The sequence below is a fragment of the Tympanuchus pallidicinctus genome, unplaced genomic scaffold (assembly GCF_026119805.1).
Source record: "Tympanuchus pallidicinctus isolate F22 unplaced genomic scaffold, pur_lepc_1.0 scaffold5, whole genome shotgun sequence".
Taxonomy (NCBI): Eukaryota; Metazoa; Chordata; class Aves; order Galliformes; family Phasianidae; genus Tympanuchus; species Tympanuchus pallidicinctus.
In genome coordinates, this window is record NW_026294769.1 from 21,094,735 (window position 1) to 21,118,492 (window position 23,758).

Sequence of the window (23,758 nt, forward strand, 5' to 3'; positions counted from 1 at the left end):
AAAAGGTATCTTCAAGACACTGGCACATTTAGAAAGGATTTAAATAACTTCTCACTGTTTTCACAATGAACCTTGAATTTACTTACCTAATCAAAAACAGCTTTCAGTTCCAGAGCCTGACTCCAGACTGATTGTGGTCTTGAAGGAAATTTGGTTGTTGCTCATGTGTTTCTTGTACCCATAAGAAGAAGTAGGCAGTGAAACAAATTCTGGAGCTACAAACTGACTGAAAACATTTTCTGTTGTTGTTCACAAATGGCAATTTATGCTCTGAGATGAGACCTACAAGAGTGACAGTTTAAACTGTCAGCTCTAATATACCAGAGTAATCCTGATTTTTTTTGAAGGATTTTTTACCAGCGCACTAAAATTGTAGAATCATAGAATAATCAAGGTTGGAAAAGACCTCTAAGATCATCTAGATCAACCATCCACCTACCACCAATGTTTCCCCCACTAAACCATGTCCCTTAGTACAACATCTAATGTTTCTTGAACACCTCCAGTGTTGCTGACCTCATCACCTCCCTGGGCAGCCCATTCCAGTGCCTCAACACTCTTTTGGAGAAGAAACATTTCCTAATACAATTAACGGGCATTTTAATAGTGATTCTTGAAAAGTTAAAGAGAAAAAGAATTTAGAGTTTGAAAAACCTAAGGAACAGATGCATCATTAATAGCTTTATGTAGGTTCCATGTCTGGAAAACTCTGAAGCCTGATAGTATGCAAATAAGATTATGAATGAAAAATCCTGTGCATTTTTCTGGCATATGAAAAGCTTTTTCCCTGGAACAAGAGGGGCAAATTCTGTTTGAACAAGTAGAAAATGTTGTTTACCTATGTTAAAATATTAAAATCACTTTTCTGAAACAGTTTTTTCAGATGACATTGCAAGACGACAGTATGTGTGTATAATATTTTCTAGCCGATGTGGTAATACACATGGCAGACTAGCACTTGCAGAAAAATGCTGTTAAGTTAGCATTAATATATTCTGTTCAGATACAGAAATAGAATTATCCTTAGCATCCTCAGTCCAAATAATTGTTAGGAAATACAATTTAAAAAGGTACTCATGAAGGTAATAAAAAATCTACCAAAGAGAACAGAATCTACCAAAGAGAATCAGAATCTATCTATGGCTTTCACTGTTAAAAAGCAGAACAGTATCAAGGGACGTTAGCTCCCACTTCCCGCTATTTTTCCATTGAGCAAGAGAGAAAATGCAAGTGATAATGGCTAGAATAAATGTCAATTACTGAGAACTTGTGGAAGTCTGAAGAAAAAAAAAAAAAAAAACAACAGAACAAAATAGAGGATTCTAAAGAGCTTCACTCCTTAGGGAAAACAACAGCCAGTATTTCTCAAGTGCCAGGAAAGAGAAAAACCTGAGATATGGAGTTCTGTCTTTCCATGGTATCACAGGATACTACCATTGATGCTTTTTGGTTTATGATTATTGAGAGAAATGTTTAGAAACCAAGCAACAAGATGGAAGATTTTTAGAAGAAGAAAAAAATCAGCATTTTAGTAATATGACTCTGTTTTGGCTGTTATGTTTGTCATCTTTTTGCCTTGAAGGAGAATAATTAACGTTGCAAAAATCTGCTTTAAAAAAACTGAACTTGCTATGCCAAAATAATTGAGGTATTGTTAAACTCCATTGCTAATTGCATAGAGCTGAACAAGATGCAGAATAAAGCAAATGTAGATGATCAGTAAGCAGTAGGGAAAGACATAGGACTCTTTACCCTAGCCCTGTGCTTGCAAGAGAATTGACTGAACCTAGAAACTGAATATGTAAAATTTGGAACTTAGGACCTGATGAAGAGGAGGTTTTTCTCTCACTTCTAAAGCATTGTTGGCAGTTGAATGATGGCTTTTTCTTCTTTTCTATCATTTGGTGTTTTTTTTGTTTTTTGATGCATTATAAGGGACTGAATGTCTGTGCACATATATTAAGTCTGATATGCTAGGATATGGTTAGAAGGTTTTCATGACTGGTCTGATCAATCATGTTGTCAGCACTAACCTTCAGTGATTGATTAAAAAGCAGAACTCATCAAAAGTGATTCACTATGAAGAGATTATAATCTGACTATTTTACTGAAGTGATATATTATTAATAGTTAACAATCATTCTTTTTTTTTAATATATGCAGTAAAAGATTTCTCTTGTTTTCAAATTTAAACAAAAAATAGTAAAACTTGTCCAACATTTCCTTTTTCATTATTATGATGACAGTGGGAACCTTAAAAGTGACAAGACAATTATTTAAACTGTAATGTGACTGAGCATTAATTATATATACCACAGTACAGTGAAGGTTTATCAGTTTTGTTTCTAATGACATTACTATTTGTAGTGACTCAATAAAAGCTCAATAAAAGCTAATACTTGAGTACTAGCAACCTGTTTTTCTAAATACTATGGATCTGATTATGTGAGGAAAACGTCTTATAAAAATTTTACAAGAAAAATACAAAAGGACGAAATACGGCAGTTATGCTTCTTTTGGATACAATGTTCTCTTCAACAAGAACGGCCTCATTATGCTAAGATAATATGACAGTACCTACAGAAATAGTAACATTCAAAAAGCCTCCATTGGTATCAATGGAAGAAGGCTTAATGAAGACAGAAGATAGTATTTCAGTTTTTCTTCATTTGTTTGCTTCTGAAGGGACAATTTCTTATCTACTGTTGGTGGAAGTAACGACTGAGATCACAGCAAATGAAATAACCAGAAATATTTATAATTTTTCTCTCCCTCTGCTTAATTTATCATAGTGAGATCTACATAACAGTGAAAGTTATCTTGCCACTAATTTCGGAAAGCAATGTATCTGAAATGTTTTGCATTAAATAATGATTTGTTGTATAATCAGATTTATTCTTTCCTTGGGGATCTCAATTTATTAGGTTTTTTTTTTTTTTTTTTTTTTCTGCCAGTGTGGACCTCACCCCCAATGACAGCAGCAATGGCAACTATATTGAATAAGACTATAAAAATTGACAAAAATATGCATATGCAATTAAATTACTTTCATCTCTTTAAAATAAAATCTGATTCAATATTAGATTGTCAGTTTGTACGAACAGTTTCCAATATTAAAAAATTTGCTCCAGTCTTAATCCGTAGGTATGATCCAAATAAACTTAACTAAATTGATTTCAGATAGCTTTGGATCAAGTCCTCATTGCTTTATATAAAGTTCTAGACATAGTTGTCTCCAAAAAAGAATATAAGAACTAAATTCCAGCTCACCTCAGACTATAGTTAATTTATTTTTTTTAATTTATGAAACTTCATGCTACTGTAGAAGGTGCCATCTTTCTTCTGAAGGATGGGCATAGATTTTTTTAGGCCAAATATTTATTTCCAGTGGTGCCAGCACCAAATCTCTGTCATATATGTGTGTGTATCTATATATTTTAGCTGAATTTATCATATACAGGAATCAACAGAAGTGACCAAAAGCAGAATTCAATCTTGGAAAAAAGTCTGTAGTGTCTTCCTCACTGAAAGAATCAAAGCAGAATGCTAAACTGTTGTTCTCCTGTTCCCTTCTCAGCATTTATAACTGTTTACTCTGAGATATATTTACCATTTTAGAAGGCTAGCATGATATCAGAAACAAGAGAATGTCAAATGATAAGCTTATAGAAAAAAGACTTTGGCCATACAGTTTATGAGTAGTCTCTTTTCCTGAAGTTTTCCTGAAGACAGCAATAAGACAAAAAATATAATCTGTGCATTTTGCATTATATCTATATGGTCTTACTATGTCTAAATATGATCTATTTTATATACGTATGTACAGTGATAAGTGAAATATTATGCAGACATGGACTATTTCAGCAGCTTCGCAGGGAGGCTGAGTGCCAGGGTTTCACGGTGCCTGTTAGGCTTGTGTTTGAACATTGACTGGTCTCTAGGCCACAGAAAACTGCTCTTCAGACCTGTCCCAGTTATGGCTATTTTCAGATGTGAGAGTTCTAGTTCTGGTTCCTGCCATACTTCCCTTCGTCTTCCAAATCTTGTTCTGGCAGTACAGTGGTGACCATAGGAGCTGCTAGTATAGGAGGGCCTTGTCAACCACTGGAGTGAGGAGCCCATCTCACCCATCTGATTTCTGCATGACTTCATTTGAATCTTTTGCTGGTCCAAAACTTGTGCCTAAACCTCTCTTACTAGACTTTTGTTGCTCATTCATGTTTGTTTTCCAGTTGACTTCTGCATGTTTTCACACCTTTCCTTTTAGAGGTGTAACAGCTTCTAGGAAGTAGATTAAAGTGAATTCCAGCCATGGAATTGTAGAATCATTAGGTTTGGAAAAGACCACTAAGATTGTCTAGTCCAACCACGTTCTCATCTCCACCATGCCCACTGACCATGTCCCTCAGTGCCACATCCACACCATCCACGCATTTCTTGAACACCTCCAGGGATGGTGACCACCTCACTGGGCGGCCTGCACCTGCGCTTTATGAGATGTTCTGAACCCAATCTGAACCTTCATCTGCTTAGTGGCCATGGAAGAGGCTGAAAAGGGCAGGAAACTGAAAACTGGTATTCCCCTGAAGAGTTAAAGTTGCCTGGCATCAGCAAGACTTAAATGCTCTAAATGAATGGAGAATGGCAAGAGCAAGGTTTGGAGGGAAGAAGAAAAGGGTCAGATGCCTTGGCACATGGTGAAGGGAGAAAGATTGGAGAGAATGAAAGAGACTTGCAAAGTGATACAGCCAGTGCAGAGAAACTTCAGAAATACATTTCCTGTACTCAAGAGATTTAAGAGTTCAAAACAAGCCTTTAAATATGACTTTGCCAAGGAAGTTGGTGACCCATTTTAACCGAAATGGAATGTCTATGCTCCCAATACAAGAGGAAATTACAGGACAATTCGAGACAATGTATTAATAAAATTGGTGGATGACTGAACTCAAGTAATTTTTGATTTCTCTACAGGAGTGGAACAAGGGCAAATGAAATTAAAAACAAAATTATCAAGAAGACCAACACTACAAAAACAATTTCTTTGCATATTTGCCATCTGAAAATTATTACTTTTTGCTGCTAAATGTTCAATTTTGTGGAGATCAGTACAGCTGCTTCAATTTGTAGTATTCAAAAATAATAATGTAAAAAGATGCTGAAAGAAAGATTTATCTGTAATTTAATTGAAATATGTTCCTCACAGTTCTTCTGGAGGATGGCTATGTTGGAACAGAATTCGGGTATGCTCTAAGAAATGACATAGTGGAAAAAATGAAATGAAATTCATATACTGAATTTCATGTGCAAGTAAAAAAATGTCTAGCAAATATTTGCTTCAAAGAGACCAGTTACAAGGAATAGCAAGGAAAGGAAATGTGCTGTAATACGATATCTTAAAAAAATAAAAATAAAAAATAATAATAATAATAAAAAAATCTGAGCTATAATTAAGCAGTGTCAAACTTCTTAGTAAAACTTCTGAAACCTTATGAGTTCTGATATGTCAGTGAGGAGATGTGTTGAGTGCTGTATGCTTCTAGAATATAATGTTTGTGTACTTTGTGCCAATCCATAGAAGCCTTTTTGTGAACTGTCCTGTTTATGTAAATAGCTATCTGATGTTAATAAGACTATTTGTAAAGTTAATCTGATGTATAATGCAGTGGAGTTTTTGGGGGGGATTGTTCTTTCAAGATGCACACAGCCAGATGTTCTTTGACTTTTTATGCAGTTTCTGCCCTACTCCACCTTTCTGTATCATTCTCTTGAAGTCTCCCAGGTACCCTTAGATGTTTGATTATATATCATCTATCTAATGGAAATTTTACTTAGTTTCTGTTGCTGGAATATTTGATGTTGCTTGTTTTAGCAGTTGCCTTTAAAATGAGATTGTTTCCCTGTTCAAGACTGTATAAAGTTGAGTACCAGAAAATAGCATTTTCTCCTCACTTCTGTTGGGTAGGTTTATAGACATCTTTGTAAAGGGTAAGACATATATTGTAAGAGAACTTAACTTGAATGCGAGTGATATTTTCTAAGGAAAATTTCAAGGTTTCTAGCAGTTTCCATGGAATAATCTTGATTTCATCCCTGCTAAATTATGAAGACAAGTACTGTAAGTGCTTTGTTTAGAAAAGCTGAGATGGTGGCCAAATTGCTTGAGGAAACATGAAAAGATTAATGATTGAGTTCTGCCTGTCTCCTAGATTCTCACTTCCTGATCTGTGTAGCTGAGACATATCACAAAGATGACACATTGACTGTGGGGAGAGAGTAGCAATTATTTGCCTTGTTACTTTCCATGTCAGGCAATAATAGAGCAATACTGTGCCAGTTAAAAGAAGGAATTTTCAGCTTGTCTCTGTCCTTCAGCTTCAAGGACTGTTGTACATACTTCTACTGAAGGGGCATATGTTTGGAAATTAGGACCATGCTGCAAAGTATAAAAATCTAGATCTTCTATTTTGGAGTTCTGTTTTGGAGCAAGACAAAATACAAGAAATTATAAATAGTTTGCACTTTCTCTATTAATGCCCACTCAGGGAAGTTGTATGTGAATCACTAGCTCCAGAAAAATTATTTTGATGCTGTTGTGTAGCCTTTCTCCCACAAGATAGAGCACTGTTGCTTAACGCATTTTCAGTCATTCTAAAATGTTTCTACATGTTGCCTTTTCTTTCTTGTTTGTTTCACAGATATATTTGCGATTCTTGGACTATGAGATGCAGAATTCCAATGAATGCAAAAGGAATTTTGTAGCTGTCTATGATGGAAGCAGCTCTGTGGAGGATTTAAAAGCAAAGTTTTGCAGCACTGTTGCAAATGATGTAATGCTGCGGACAGGTCTTGGAGTAATCCGTCTGTGGGCAGATGAAGGCAGTCGAAGCAGCCGATTCCAGATGCTCTTCACATCTTTCCAAGAACGTAAGGCCTTAATCAATGTGTCTGCCTTTCAGTTTGTTAAACAATACCAGTCCCACAAACTGCTAATGTTTTCTTCGTGCAGAGTATACACCAAAGGATTCTCCTGAACAAGCTCTGTGAACCAACAGAACAGATTTAATTCTATGAATTTTTAATACTGCACAATGATTTGTAACACAATAGGTAGAGCACAGGATTCACAGGCAGGAAGGCAAGTACAGCTTGTCACTATAAATATAATTTTTTCCTGACTCCCAATCTACTGGGCTACTCTGTCAGTTTTCTCTTACATGGCTGGAAAACAGTACAACTCTGAATGTTTTTATCAAGCCCCATGTTTTTTATGAATGTGATTTTTTAGATCTTACAATGATGGTACTTTAAAAATGCTGTATGATTATTTTATAGTAGATGATGGGTACGTTTGTTCATATACCAGAATTTCAACAAACATGTATCAGACAGTGTTAGGCAAATAACAAAGGATTTGGTGGTTTTAATATTCTCTCTATGCAGCTTTCATTCATACATCTATATGATTTCTGAGCTCATGTAGTAGGAAAGACAGCTTGTGAAAGAAACAAAAGGTACTTCTTCCCAGTCTGAAAAACATGAAACCCAATTATCTCATTCACTGAAAATTATTAATTCAGTTAATCACTTGTGAAAGATTTTGCTTTGTTTTCTTTTATGTAAAAATGCACATATGGTCCCTCAAGGAAGGAGTGTATATATTTGTTTTCTTGTTCTGATTTATGTTCATTTTTAACTTATTTTTTGGCTCGTGTTTCACATTTTTCACAGAAAGATTTCTATGTGACTGTCAGTGATTGAAATGAAGGTGCAATCCTACCAAGCATATCCTTCATCTGTATTCTGTGTGTGTGTATCCCACAATGAGACTGTTGAGAGCGGCCTCCGTAATTCTTTAATTATGGCACTGATTAAAAATTTCTGGCAGTTTACGTGCTTGAAACTGCATATGCCACTGTACTTGCATGCTGCAGCATTAGGGTAGATTATATTTTTTTTGTATCTAAGTCAGACCATAGTCTAAAAGAGGCCTCAGTTGAGATGACACTGCCCTTTTCTCATTTCAGCAACTGGAAATGTCTTGAATATTCAAGATCTGATTTTTTTTTATTTTTTTTTTTTTTATTTCTCCACAAGACATCCTGATCTGTTACCTTAGAAACAACTGCATAGACACTGGAGGTTCAGAGCATAAAGAGAAGTAAAGAGTGAAGCACTGTGATGACTAACTTGAGATGAGGGTTTGAATAAGTGTGGGTTTGCAAGATTTCTTCATTTTAAAGGAGAATAAGGAAAGATTTTGTTAGTTTTTATTTTTGTTTTTATTTTTCCTCCAATAACATTCTAATACTACATATTGAACTCCTCTGTTCTTGTAAACAGCTAATGTTTTATAATGGATGATATTCTGACTGGGAGGTTGAAAATAATAACATGATGTGCCTTCCGTAAATTTATTCTGAACAGGTGTTACAGGCACAAAGCTGAAAATTTATAAAGGGATAAATTGTGCTTTGAGATATGTGTACACAGCCTGATCATAAATATTAGAAGAAAATGCATCTGTGTTTTAATGCTGGAAGCTGACTTAAAAGGTATAAAGGTGACACTGACTGTACTCTTCGTGCCATGTTAGTTGTGCGTAGTGCTGCCCCATATTGCAGATTTGTACTGGCTGTGCAAAGTCAGATCAAGCAAACGTCCAGTCTGCGTGGTGTGATGCAACACATAGTCTAAGTCTTCCATAGTGTGTGGGAATAATTAGATCATCTGCATGGAAGAGGAGGAATGTCAGATTTCATTCAGGGAGATAAGTATAAAGAAACAGACACCTGTGTCTCTATGCACAGAAAGGAAGAAAAAAAAGCTTTTTGTTCACTTAGAGCTGGGGAAAAAAATAAAAAATAGAGGATGACTCTTTTGTTGTGGTTAACTTGCATGTAAAAGAGTGACAAAGTGACTGTTCCTGTGGGAATGACCAGGTGACGCTATGTATAGTTATATGGTGCTCCTTGAGTTCTCCAGTGTGTGGGGTTGCTGACTGTAGACTTAAGTTGTTGAGACTGTGAACTCTCTGTTAGGCAAGGCTCCATGAATGTTTTCTTTCTGAGTCTGTTCATTGTTAATTCTTGTTACAATGCTGTTTTGGGGGAATTTACATTTGTGCAAAAAGAGGAAATATTAGAGATTTCTTAAATGATTATTTTCATGCTATTTCTTCAGTCTGCTTCAATTGTAAATATATACTAGTCCTCTTTTTTTGGCTTCTGAAAACTGGTCTTACAAGTTTCCAAAGCCTTAATGGTGATGCTCTGCAGTGCTATTAATATGTTTCAAGGAAGAACAGTCATGAGATGCAATAATTTGTAAAGCTTACTACTCCAGAAAATCGGTAGTGATTCTCATATCATCAAAATTTTAGTAGAGTTCTAAGTAACATTTAATAAAAAATATAGCTAATATTGTAGAGTGATGATTTAACAGTTTATGATCAGTATTATCAGCTATTCCAAATATCATTGGATTTTATCTGTTTAAGTCCTTACCTTTTCAGTCTTTTATATGCCCTATTAGCACATACATTTGCGTCATGTTTTTTTGGTTTTTTTTTAAAGGCCTAAAATATATTTCAAATATCAAACTAAGTTAAGAGGCAGAAAAAGGAGTTGGGGGGGGGGGGGGGGAGGAGGAACAAAAACTTGTAGCATCATCAAAAGATTTATGGCCTTTGGTATATGGTGGCATTGAGTGACATGGTTTAGTGAACATAGGGGGTGGTGGGCTGACATTTGGGCTAGATAATCTTAGTGATGTTTTCCAATCTTAATGATTCTATGATTCTATATGTTCATCTGGTAAGAAGACTAGAAAAATGAATTTTTGTTTTTTTTCACCCACTAGCTGTTCATTTCATTTTCTATTACTGTGATGTAGATTAATGACAGACATGCTACACGTACAGTTTCTTCAAAGAGATGCTCTGGAGCAGACACACCTACACTTGAACCTAAAAGCAGATCTGTAAAAGCAGAGCATAAGGGATAAAAGAAAATCCTTTTATATGCAGAACAAATTGTTTATTCTCTCACCTCTGACAGATGTTTGGTGGCATTGCTTGTCTCTACATTCACAACTCTGCTTCAGAAAGCTCACATCAGAAAAAATATCATTTCTCTTATTTTTTTGCTGCTTTGAGCTTTAAGACTGTTTTAAAGGTTCTGTCACGTGTAACTTTCTTAAAGAAGTACAAAATATGACTAAAACTTTATTAACAAAACCTATATTTATGTAGAAATCTAGAGTCATCTTTGGAAGAGCACTGCACAGATTTATAGAGTAAGAGCAGTCAAGTCCTTATTTGCAGACAGAATCCTTGAATACGATCATCCTAGCATGAGCAATTCTCTAATGGGGAGAGGGCACTGCAGGTATTTGGTATTAATGGCTGTGTTTATTGTGATAATGCAAAAGGAGCACTGAGAAAGGGAACAGAAATACAATAAGTGCAATGCATGCAAAGAAAGTTTCCACTTCGGAGGACTTAGAGGTGTAAATAGATTATAGCCTTGCTGGATTTCTCCCTGCTTCCACACTGATATATAAAAAAAGAAATCATTGGGATTGCCTTCTTAATTATGAGCACTCATCTGTGATTTTCAGCCCCTCTATGCTATCTTAAACTGTCTGTAATTACTAACCCCCACTGTTTAAGCTTCCCAATGGTTTTCTGCCCCTGAACAAAACAGGTGTTTGTGGTGCCTACAGTGTGTAACTGTGCTGAATGGAGTGGTGCCTACAGTGTATAACTGCTGAATGGAGCTCTGAACACAAGCTTCTGAGCTGCCAGTCTCTAATAGACTCATATTGACATGTGTCTAATATTAACTCTCAGAAAAGATTACATTTATTTGGAGCAGAGCTGTCTGAAGCTGGCTGAGAAAGAAAATTCAGAATTAAAGGCATTTAATTCATTTTCAAGCTCCTAATAGACGCATTTTAATAAATTGTCTTTTTTTTTGTGGGAAACGAAAAAGTAATTTTTAAACACTTGAATATACACTTCTAAAGTCATCTGAATTTTATAATTTTAATAAAACAAGTAAACCCATCTATCAGTATGGCTGATGGACATTTGCCTGGGATTGCTGAGAGACAAGTTCCTCTGTTTCCAGGATGATTTGAGGAACATCTGAAGAATTTCTTTTTTCTTTCTCTTGTGAGGAAAAGAAAGCTCTATTTTTCAGTAAGGAGCAATAGGAAATTCTAAATGATCTATGCTTAAGGAATTGATGTGCAGAGCATGATGCAATGAGCTATCTTGAGAACATTAAGAGTAGGTGTGAAATGTGTAATGAGTTCAGCGGAAAATATTTTTCACATCTAACCATTATTCAGATTTCAGAATTTTCTCATTTGCCCTCAGGAGATGGCAAGACCTCTAAAAAACGTTATGACAGGAATGGAAGAGAGGAAGCCTGTAAATAGTAAGTAGGATAAGGCATTCATCTAAGATAACAGAGTTCTGGATTGAAAACCCTATCCTGAAATAGACTAAAAGGATAAATTCTTAAGTTTCAATTAAATAAGATGTAGATACCCAAGATAGCTTGCTCAGAGCTATTGCACAATGTAGAAATAATGGAGTTAAAACTAGCTCCATATAGTGCTGAGAAATAGTGTAAATACACTGGGGAAAGCACTGCACTGGACCAGGCAGGCATTACACCAGATATGTAAGAAGTCAGCTTTTGATTTCATCATGTAAAAATACTTTGACCCCACTGTGTCTGCATTTTATACCCAGCGTATAGCATATACCCGGTGTAACCCCTCTAAAAATCATGCTTAGCACACAGATAACGTATTTTGTTCCTTGTACTACTATATCTCTATACTGTACTATTATAGTATAGTACTTTTACTACTATTACTCTATACTATTACAGCTATTAATATCACAATGAATATGTTATAGTCCTATATATATCATATTTTTAATATAGTATAAATGGGTGAATACTAATTTGTGATTATTTATTTTGTAACCCAAGTGAAAGCAATATTTTTGGGAAAAAAATATGAAATATGACTGCTTTTATTTCATTTACTTTGTAAACTGGCGTATAGAAGAGCTACTAATGCTCTTTATATTTCTCTGCCTTAGGGCTATTCAAGATTAAAAGAATTTGTGATTGGTTTGGATTAGTAAATGAAAATGTATGAATTATTACCTCCATGTGCATTCCAAGAACCTTTTAACATTGAAAAGATGTAGACAATGCCATTGGCTCAATTGTCATAACTTTTGAAATTATTCTTCAAATTCTAAACTTGGCTTTCTTAAGTACCAGGACGGTAACCTTCTGGAAATATGATGGTTGTAACAAACTTCTAGTCTTCTAACTTGTCTCCACTAAGAATAAATTATATTTATTAGTCAGGTAACAGTAATAGGTTTATTATTCTACAGTTTTTTAAAGTATATGTTTCATAAACCTAAAAAAAGTCTCTCTGTGTATACCATTTCTCTACCTTCTTAAAACACTTGTTTATGTGTCTTCTAGGGATAAGTGCTCCATCTTGTGTTCAGAGTAAATACTTGTTGCAAAAGAGAAGTCACTACATTAAGCTTTGTTCCATGACCACAAAATTTGTTTGTGTATTGAAATACAAGGCACACCTACACATAACGTAAAACATTCTTAAATAATGTTCTATATCTTAAAGGGAAACTGTTTGAAGGTTTATATACACACACATATATGTATATATATATGTATAATTTCCATACAAATAATGCGTGGTTCAACTCTAAAACAGAAAAAGGTCTTTGAGTAATTTTTCTCATTGAATTTTTAAATTACATTATTTTTGTACTTTACAAATTCAATGTTTTAGGAAAGACTTTCAGTTATTAAAGTAGATCAACTAGAATTATATGAATAATTACAATTTTTTACTTGTGCTGTTAACATTATGAATTGTTCATTGTGCTGAATATGTTACTAATTTCTAGGCCAGTACCTTGGCTGATTTTGATTCAAGGTTGCGTTGGGATACAGTAAAAATAAATGCAACTTTGTGATCTAAGCTGTAATTTTTAATCCTATTATCAAGCCATGTCTTTTCAGCCTCTTTGAGGCTGGAAGAGACTTTGGGGTTTGAACTCTGCCTTAGACCTACTCAAAACAGGGTCAACAGCTGGTAACAGGGGGTGGTGGGGCAGTGTCTAGTTGGATTTTTGATATCCCCTACAAAGGAGACTGCAGAAACTTGTGGAAAAACAAATCTTGCCCAGTGTATGACAACTCACAAAGTAAAAACTTTGTTCTTGTGTTTAGGAGGAATGTGTTTCATTTAGAGCTCATTGTGTCTACTAGGCACCACTAAGAAGGTCCTAGCTCTGTCTTTTTTACTCTGCCCCATTAATTATTTGTACAGACTGACAGTATTTCCTCTGAGCCTTCCCTTTTCCAGACTGATTCAGTTCCAGCTCTCTCAGACTTCCCTCATATGTCAGATTACACAAGCCTTTAATCATCTTTGTGGCCTTCTGTTGGACTTAGTCCATAATGTTCGTGTCTTTCTTAAGCGAGGGAGCCCAGAACTGAACACAGCACTGTAGATGTGAATCTTAGCTGCTGGGCAGAGGGTCACTTCTCTTCAGCTGCTAGCAATGTTCTTTCTAATGCAACCTAATACTTGATTGACTTTCCTTGACACAAGGGCAAAGTGTTGGTTCATTATCGTCTTACTGTACATCAGCACCTTTTCTGCAAACTTGCTTTCCAGTCTGCTGTCCGGTCCCTAGAACATAAAATTATTCCTTTTGTGCCCTCCAGTGCAGCCCTACACAGGCAGTTAAAATCCCGCTAAGCCTGTGAATATGTGGCTACAGACGCTTAATGCAGTATTTCTGTATTTGGTAGCCAGTTGGGTATTCTTAATTTCCCTTTTGTAAGTTCTCTCCCTTTCTCTTTAATTTTTGCTTAGAGCGCACAGTTAGAGTGCCAAATTATCTCCACACTGACCAGAACAAAAGGAGTGCAGCTAGACTGTGAAAGAATGATGGTGCCTCTGGCAGGTTCTCTACTACATCATGATGTGACACTGTCCCCAGATGAGGACTGTTCCAAAGTACTCTCATTTTCTAATATGCATGTGTGCTGTTCTGCTTTTCTACCTGCTTTAAAGTAAAAGCCTTCCTTTAACAAACTTAATACCTGATCAGGCTCTCTGCAGGCTGGAGAGATGGTATATGGATGTTTTCAAAACTGAGCACTGCTAATTGGCAGAATCAGTTTGGCCAATTTGCCTTCTGTAAAGGCACTCAACTCTTCCCCTACCTTTTCCATGGTGTGGCTTCCCCAAGCCTTGGTTCCAGGTACTGTGCAGCCATGAAACTCAAGCTGTAATTTGGGCAGAAGGAAGATATAAAGCAGTAAGCATTAAAATAGATCTTCTGCTATGGAATTGTAACCATTGCCACTAAGAGATATTATGATGTATTATATATATTTTAGTAGTATTTTCTACTTTTTAAAAGCAATGCGAGCAGTGGAAATGAAAGAGCTGCTATGTTTCGTATTTTAAAAAAACATAAAGCCAGCTTATAAAGCCTCCCAAACTGAAATTTTTATCTACATTATTTTATGTAAATATCTGTGTTTTAAAAATGTGTTCTTTCTATAATAGATCAATAACTCTTTAAGCCTCTGACAATACTGGACTTCTGTGAAGTCAACAGAAGTGTAGTTTAGAAAGTATATGCTATTTGAAGATGCAAACCTTTATATATGCCATAGATAAATGTATTTATGCTATAGTATGTGATTGGATAGATCTGTACAAGGGCTGCTCTGAGAACAATGCCTGTTGTACTATAGTAGCCCATTATATTATAGGTAGATGATGGTGATATGGTAGTAGAGGTTGAATCTTCCCACCGATATCCCATTACTTGTTGCAGTGTGACAGATGGCAGTAGAGGGGCAGTCAGACAAAGTGGTGTCTGACATGGATGTGTGTACGAAGTACAGATATGCTGCTGAATTCTCCCATGTGAAAAACAAAAAAAATGCACCCATGGATATTCACTGGCACTTTCTGAATGTTCATGGAGACCAAATAGTGGATATGACTACAGTATGGCAGTGGAGACAGTGACATGATAGACAAGGCTAGACGGTCATTCACAGCTGTTACTCCATGAGAAGACAGGCATCTCAATCAGCTAATTTGTGTGAATTAGTGGATTTCAGCCAGGGAACTGTGTGTAGAGCTGAATATCAACTTCATTGTATTGGAAACGATGGTTGCAGCATTGGAATACTGCAAAGTTTGCAGCAGATGGGTCCCATGAATTCTCATGCAGGAGCTGAAAGAACACTGTGCAAGTTTATCAGGGCCTATTGAACAAATGCAAGGCTGAAGTTCACAGTTTCATGGATCACGTCATTATCATTGATGAGATGTGGTGTCACCACTATAAGCCAGAGTCAAAACAGCAGTCCATGGAGTAGTGACATGTGAATTCCCCATACTAAAAAAATTCCATATGAAGCCCTCAGAGGGTAAAGCAACGTACACTGGCTTTTGGGATAGGAAAGGAGTGTTTCTTTTAGATTTCTTGAAACCTGGACAAGCCATCAACTCTGACTGCTGCACTGTGACAATGACTATAAGCTGATGGCTCAAATTTCCAGAATCAGGCCAGAGAAGAAGACAGCCTTTCTCCTGCAATGTGGTAGCTACCAGTTTGAAAATTGTGGAGCACACTGCCAATCTGGGCTGGACTGTCCTGCCACACCCACTGTATTTCTGGATTTCACGCCTTCTGACTTCCATCTGTTTGGGCGCACGAAAGATGAACTGTGTGGCAACATTTTCCCACTAATGGTGCCATCACAGCAACTGTGAAACAATGGATTACCTCTGCTGGTATAGATATTTACAAGCTCAGCATTCAGCAACAAGTTCCTCTTGTTGGTGAAATCACACAGCTAATAGTGGTGACTGTGTCAAAAAATAGTGTTGTGTAGCTGAGAATTACCTTCAGAGAAACCTCGTATCTAGGGATATATTCAAGTTTTGATGGCTTTTATTATTTATTCAAAAGAATGTAACTGATCTGGAGAAGCCATTATAGTCAGTTATGCATATCTGAACTTATACAGTTACTGAAAAGGGAATTTCCTGATATAATATATGAAGTCATTAATTTCTGAGACACAAAGCCTTTGCATTGTCCTTAGCAAATAACTGAAGTAGTCTTCTGCTCTCAACCAGTCTCCACGGTGCAAATATATCTTACTATATGAAGTATTTTTAAAAGTGCAGGAGAGAAAAATTTCCATGAAGCATCAAATTTTATTACTGTCAACATCATAACTGCTTTTTGATTAGCAGGTTCTTAGGTTATTTCTTAAAAACTTTTCTTTAGGAAATATAATAATGGTTTGGGGTTGAACTAATATAAAATTGCATAAAGAGTTCATTTTTGTTGATTTCACACTGATAAATTGTGTAGCTTTTTTCCATAATGAGGAAGATTTGGCTTTTTTTTTTAATTTAATTAAAAGAAATATGAGAAGTGAATTATCTTTACTATATCAAATGATTTTGCAATACTGTCTTTATAACCCCAATACCTGAGAATCAGGTCCAATTCCTATTGATGACCTCAAAGCTGCCACCATTGTAAAAGTTTGTTCTTCAGTAAAGCTTTAATCCTGCATGATTCCCTTAAATTATGAGCTCTAAGGACACTGATGACAGTTGCTGTTTTTAATCTTCACATGTGGCTAATAGGATACTTTTTTCTACTGCAATCTTTCTTTTTAGCTTCTTTTTTAATAGTTTTATTTTCTCTGAATATAAGGGTTCAGATATCATTGATACAAGCACTAAAGTATGTATCTTCATTCAGCCATGCAAGGTTTCTTCTAAAATTGGAGTTTCTACAACAAACTTTGAAACGAATTCTTTGGCTTGTACTGGATCTAGCTATGATATAGTCAACATTCTCCTTATTAGCTCATAAAGTACTGTGTTTTGGATCTATGTGGCTAAAACTATGTTGATTACACACCTGTGACCCCCCATCAATATATGAGGTGTCAACCCGCTGCAGCCAACAGAGTCAAACTGTGGTGAAGAAGTCCATCTGTCTTAGTCAAAAGTGAAAATCTGTTGCTCCAGAGTAATAAATGGTGTGTGACTTGAGTGCTGCTGATAGTATATGTCAGATATTAAATATGCTTAAGGAACCTGTGTTGTACAGCTTTCTCCTAGTACAGGTGGTTATGATACAGCCTTGATATACTTGTTGTAAAGAACTGAATCTTTACTATTTAATATCAGCTTTTTATTTTTGTTTTTAGCCCCTTGTGAAGCCAACACTTTCTTTTGCCACAGTAATATGTGTATTAATAATACATTGGTCTGCAATGGACTCCAGAACTGTGTGTATCCTTGGGATGAAAACCACTGCAAAGGTAATGTGTAGAATTGAAACCGTCAGTTTATCAGACACATGGAATACAGCATGTTCTCCTTAGTTTCTTGTTAAGTTATGTATCAGGTTGATCAAGGCTCATGAAATGTAATTCAAGGGCAGCATGCATCAGACAACAGATTAAAATGCAGAGCTGAAAATCTTTGTGGATTTTGCTTTCAGTGTTTGCATTTGTTTTGTTTGGTGCTTGTTTGTGTTTGTTATATCCTTCTGGCAGGCTTTATGACCGTTTGGTTTCTGTACAATATAAAAGTTAATTAATAGTAATCTTTTGGTTCCTTTGGTATAGTTGCCTATGCAGTGGAGTAGCATATGCATAAGCAGGTGTCTGCTAGCTGCTTGTCATGCCAACAGTAGCCCAGGTGGGCTAAAAGCAAACAACATAGCTGAACTGAAATTAGCAGCATTAAAAAGCATCCAGATCCATTTATAATTGCCTAGTGAAATTGAAGTGCAAGGATAAGCACAGGCATCATGTCTGTTTCATAGGCAGGAACTGGTATTCCCAGTCAGGCGTTGACAAAGTTTCTAAATATTGCTCTATATCTCCATAGAAGCCAGCATCTCTGTTGTCTTCATAAGAAAGAGCTTAACTAACTTCCATTGTAGATCCAGGATATGGTCTGCTGCTTCTTTTTTTTTCCCTCCTCTGCTACCGCAGATTTGTTCCTTAAAACATGAGTAATGCCAAATTTAGGAACCAATCAAGAAAAAATTCAGAATTACTGGGATTAGCCATCAGCTTGTGAGTCTGCTGAAGTCTGTAAAAGCCTGACAAGCAGTGCAGCAGGATAAAAAATAAATGAAATCATGTTTCAAAGGAACACGACAAAATTGTGACATCAAAAAATATTCTTCAAAGAAATAAACAACCAGGGAAGAACTGTGCTTCTTCAGCACAGACGAAAATAGAAAACCTTCCCCTCTCTAATTTCCAGAGTGATTTTCATCTTTCACATGCGAAATATTTTTTTGTTGGCCCTGTGCTTATATCCCATCCTGTTTGATGGTTCCTGCAAAAACAACTGTTTGCTGCTCCATTGCTTTTTCTAAATCTGTTCTTTCCCTACAGACTTTGTCAGTCAGTTAGAGAAACCCCAAATGGATCTACAAGAGTAGGCAATGGGGAGTACTGAAAAGTTCATTTTGTGTATCAAGAAGATTATAAAGAGCTGGATTTTATCATTTGGGGGCCAGTGACTTTCATTTCAAAGGCTTTTTATTATGTTCTCTGGTATGTTTTAAGTTGATAGAAAAATAACACCAGTTAGGGTATTGAAACTTAATCACAGTTGTCAATTTTGATGTGCCTGTGAGAAGCTGATGTGACTGCTTTCAGCTTGGCTCTGTCACTGTCTCAGGTGTCATCAGCTGTTTGAAATTAAATAACGGAAGAACATACAGAACACTAGAGTGATTTTTTTTTCTCTGTATTATTTTATTGCATATTTTTCTTCATTCTCAACACCAAATTTTCTGGCCAGCTTCTTGGCAGACCTTGAGTAAAGCATCATAGCTCTGATCAGCTTTGAACATTTATACATTTTTTGTAATGTTCTGGAAAGTAATAGGTCACAAACAAAATAAATAACCTGCTCTCTTTTTTGTCTTTTTTCTTTTTTTCCCTTTCTGGAAGCTCAGTTTGAATAGCTCTTCTATTTTCTCCTGACTTAGCTTTTCATTGACTATCAACAGTCCCCAGTTAGCCCATAAATAAACTCAAAAAAGTTCCCAATGCAAAGAATTTATTTCTAGAACCTGTAAAGACTTGCTGTTTCATTAATCTTAATGTTCCACCTGCATGTATTTACTGGAAAAAAGAGTAAATAACAGAAGTTTTGCATCTGACATGGGGGCTTTAGCAGGTGAATAGAGTTCAGAGATGGCACTAAATCCATTTATTTCTTATTGTGGTTGCTTTTTGTATTAAACAAGCATATAAATATTTCAGCTAGCTAAGATTATAATATACCCTGAACAAAGCACTAACCAAGTGTGAGGCCAGTTGGAGGACCTACGTGTTATTTATTTGGTTTGCACAAGTACCTGATTTCTTCCTTTTCACTTTTCCCCAGTAAGACCAATTATGTGAACTTAGACATAGTCTAGGCGTGGCTTTGCAGTGATCTGTGAACACATCGTGGCTGTTTTTAATCTTGATATGAAATTAATTCTGTGTTTTATTTCTTTTCTTCATTGCACACAGAAAAAAGAAAAGCTAACCTATTGGACCAACTCACCAATACCAGTGGGACTATAATTGGGGTGACCTCTTGCATTGTCATCATCCTCATTGTTATCTCTGTGATAGTACAGATCAAGCAGCCTCGTAAAAAATTTGTCCAAAGGAAAACAGACTTTGATCAAACAGTGTTCCAGGAGGTGTTTGAGCCTCCTCATTATGAGTTATGCACCCTCAGAGGGACAGGGACTACAGCTGACCTTGCTGATGTTGCAGATGACTTTGAAAATTATCATAAACTGCGGAGATCATCTTCAAAATGCATTCATGACCATCACTGTGGATCACAACTGTCTAGCACTAAGGGCAGCCGTAGTAACCTCAGCACAAGAGATGCTTCTGTCTTGACAGAAATACAACCCCAGCCTGTAAAACCCCTCATTCAACCCGTGAACAGGAGAAATATCCTTGTCATGAAGCATAGCTACTCACAAGATGCTGCAGATGCGTGTGAGATAGATGAAATTGAAGAGGTACCAACCACAAGCCACAGGCTGTCAAGACATGATAAAGCTGTTCAGCGGTCAGTATCAATAGATTTTTGATGAAGACTGTTGTGTAAGGACTTGATTGCCCAAACATATTCACTTTTTTTTTTTTTTTTTTTTTTTTTTCCCAAGTAAAGGCATATTCTTTTATTTCTCTGTTTATTGCTTAAATTTCTGTTTCTTGACAGCACATGCCATTTGTTATCACTCGCTGTCTCTCACCTCTGCTCCAGTTTCATGGAGGCTTCTGCATCTCAGTTTCAGCTTTCAGTCCAATATCTTTCTTTCACTGTTTTATTTACATGCCCACATGCGTGCACACACAAGCCAACAGAGAACAGGTACATTTTTTTAAAAAAACCAAAGATTTTGTCTAATTTTAGCTTTTGAAATAGCCACATGCATATGGTTTCCTTGAAACTGAGGTGGCCTTGAATTTTGTCCACTATTGGTCTAACATTTCTAAATCAATGCAACAACAACAAAAATACATTTATTCGTTATGACACATGACAGAACAAGGAGACAGGCAGTAAGGAAACCCATGAAATAGTATCTTTTATGAAGTGAGTGACAATATTTGCATAACATTAATGTATGTGTTCCACTATCACAGTGTATTTTTTTTATATAAACATATATTAATTATGAGACAGTGTAGCAAATAGAGAATGCTCATATATTTACATATAAGAATGTAGTTAAAAAAAATCTTTTTATTCAGTGAAAATATCAAGCACGATATTTTTAATAGAAAAGTTAGGTTATTGTATACTGCACTCTAAATGAGTGTAAATATAAACTATTAGAAGTTTACAAGTAGAGAAAAAAGGAAAAAGAGATATGAACCATTTATTCGGAAAAGCAAACAGAAACTTTTTATAAATATTTGTGTTTTCTCTTGCATGCATTATTTATGCTCTTCTTGTGACTGTTTACATGCTCTCTGTATTTTCTTTGCACATTAAGGCATTTCTTTCTCTTAAAAAGAAGTTATTTATCTTAATCTAATTGCATGCCAATGTAAATTACTTCATGAATATTGAACAGCTAATCAATATGTACTCTCTATTAAGTATCTATATGCATATATTTCTTTTTTTCTATGCAAACATTATTATTTTGAATGAAATAGCCATAACATTCCAGGTTCTGCCTCATTGGGTCTCTAAGCAAACATGAGTCTGAGTACAACACAACTAGGGTCTAAGAGACAAACCTGAGGTAAGTAAACATACCTGTACAACAAATGAACCATCTGTTGCATTTCATTTTATTTGTTATATTGTTGAAATGTCTGTTTCCACTTTATACACCACCTCATAGAAATCTTTGCATAGAAAGAGATGTACGTTTGAATACAGAGAAAACTAAACATCAGATAAATGATTAGTTTAGCACTGTGAACTAAAACAATAACTATTAAATTCTTATGATTGATTGTAGAATCAGCTATGTATAATCTTTCATCTAAATATAACCTGCATTCTAAACACATCATGAAAAGAGATGCTTAGCATGGCTCCAGTGTTTTATTAATTTTTTGTTTATGAAAATAAAATTTAGAGTCTTGCTGTGTGAAACTATGTGAAATTTATCAGTCTAACCCATGCCATGAAGATAGGAAATACTTGTTTTCAGTTTATTTTACTCTTTAATCTTGTTAAGTGTCAGGGGAAAAAAATATGGGAGTGTAGATAAATTTAGAAATTCTTTAGAATTAATGTTAACGTTGGAAATTAAATTTTAATTCTAAGCCTTTTCCTAGGCATTTAATTTTATGTAATTTCTTATCAACTCTTAATAAACACCACCTCATTTTTGTATATTAAAGTTATAGTTGTTAGTCTGCCAATTTATGTATGTCTATATGTATAGACATATATGCGCATGTACATGTTTACATGTACGTGCATCTATACAACAATTTCACTGAGAGATTCCACTAATACTTTTTATTTTTTTTTTATTCTAATAGTTTAAGTAAACCTAGAGAAAACATATTTTAACCTTTTTTTGCTTTCAGAGAAGAAATATTTATATAGTCATGTGAACTGAATGGAAAAATCTATAGTGAATTACTTCACCTGTCAGAAAGAGAGAGTGGACATGTTTCTAATTTCATTTCACTGCCTTTATCCAAACCTAAGATATTTCTTACTTCTTTAGCAAAGATCCCCATTGCACAATAATATGTTTCTTTTCTAGTTTGGTTGCTGGCCACCAAGTGCTCCTTAGTTTTTAAATACATTTTAAGATTTGCTGCAAACTTGAAGAAGAAGTTAGCTCCTGGCTGAGACTGTCCCTATTTTATTTTTTTTCTTAGATTTATTTTGTTTGATATATTTCTTTTTGTCTGTTATCTACATGTATGTTGTGTGATATGTGGAAGAAGAGTTACACTGAACTTTTGTTGTATGTACATTGTTTTCATTATATAGAGTTCTTGAGAATAGTGCGCACCTGGGTGATTTTGAACATGCTACAATGAAATGTGAAACTATGGACCTTGGAAACACCAGCTAGAGGTTTTATGGACTCTCTGACCAGCTATTCTCATATCATGACAAAATTCAGCAAACAGTGTTGAGTAAAATCACTAGATGGCAATAAGACTTTCATCATTATGCTTATCAGTCCTTTCTCTTTTTCTATTTCTCTCTTCTTTTCATTGCAAGTAAAATTCCCAATTTCAGGAACAATTTATTAAAATCAGGTATTTAGCAGCTCATCTTCAATAGAAATGTTTGTTGGATAAGCATCTAGCAATATGGCTGAATTTGACATTGAGAAAATAATCTGCATGTATGTTACTGAATATTTGAGTTGGCAAAAATCTCTTGATTAGACACATTGTAAAAAGCATGCATTCACAACTGTTGCTGTTACTGTTCCATTTCTGTGTCATATGCTTGCTACTTGTAACTTTTTATATAAAGATACATAAAAAAATGTATAATAATTTCCTACCTTGAGTTTAATGGCAATTTTTTTTTTTTTTTTTTACTAAATTTACAAATCTTTTAGCATTCATGAGTTTAAACTGTTTAAACTCAAAGCTAGCTCTTAAGAACATGAAACCCCAATACATCAGAATCAGCTGCCTCTCATCCCTTATTTATTTTGCATCAGCCTCTTCAGATTTGAGCATTCAGAATACACAACAATGAATAGGTTTGTGACAACATTTTGTTGTCACAGTTCTGCACTCTTAACTAATTTATTTTTCCGGCTGTTAATGGGGAGTTTGCTTCAGTGATTTTTTTAGCAGGTGATTTTTACCAGTTATGCAAATATTATGGCTGCACTTCAATTTTAGAGATGCATACACACGCTACATTCTCATACAAGACAAAGTGCTATCTGTAATTCAAGCCATAAACAGTAATAACCAACATTGGAAGCAAACTTTTGATGCTAATTGATTAATGAAATATCGTAGGTTGAAAATTCAAAATTAGGTACACTTGAAAAAAAAATTATCGGTTTAAGAACTCAATAATCTTGCATAAAATCATAGTATCAATTAGTTACCTTCTAAATTCTGTCTAAAAA

General features: G+C 35.3%; 1 protein-coding gene across 4 annotated transcripts in view; it reads left to right on the top strand.

The window, feature by feature from the left end:
- Positions 1-23,169, top strand: part of NETO1 (neuropilin and tolloid like 1) — a 63,317-nt gene extending 40,148 nt beyond the window's left edge. For 2 of the 4 annotated variants that reach the window (XM_052704203.1, XM_052704205.1), the window contains exons 7-11: positions 6,696-6,924; positions 17,340-17,453; positions 19,680-20,238; positions 21,353-21,427; positions 22,645-23,169. In XM_052704203.1, the coding sequence (XP_052560163.1) occupies positions 6,696-6,924; positions 17,340-17,453; positions 19,680-20,238; positions 21,353-21,413 (963 nt within the window). In that variant the 3' untranslated portion in view covers positions 21,414-21,427; positions 22,645-23,169. Of the gene's footprint in view, positions 1-6,695; positions 6,925-17,339; positions 17,454-19,679; positions 20,239-21,338; positions 21,428-22,644 lie in introns of all 4 variants that reach the window. The other 2 variants (XR_008211288.1, XM_052704204.1) reach the window with 2 other exon arrangements.
- The last annotated feature ends 589 nt before the right edge of the window (positions 23,170-23,758 follow it).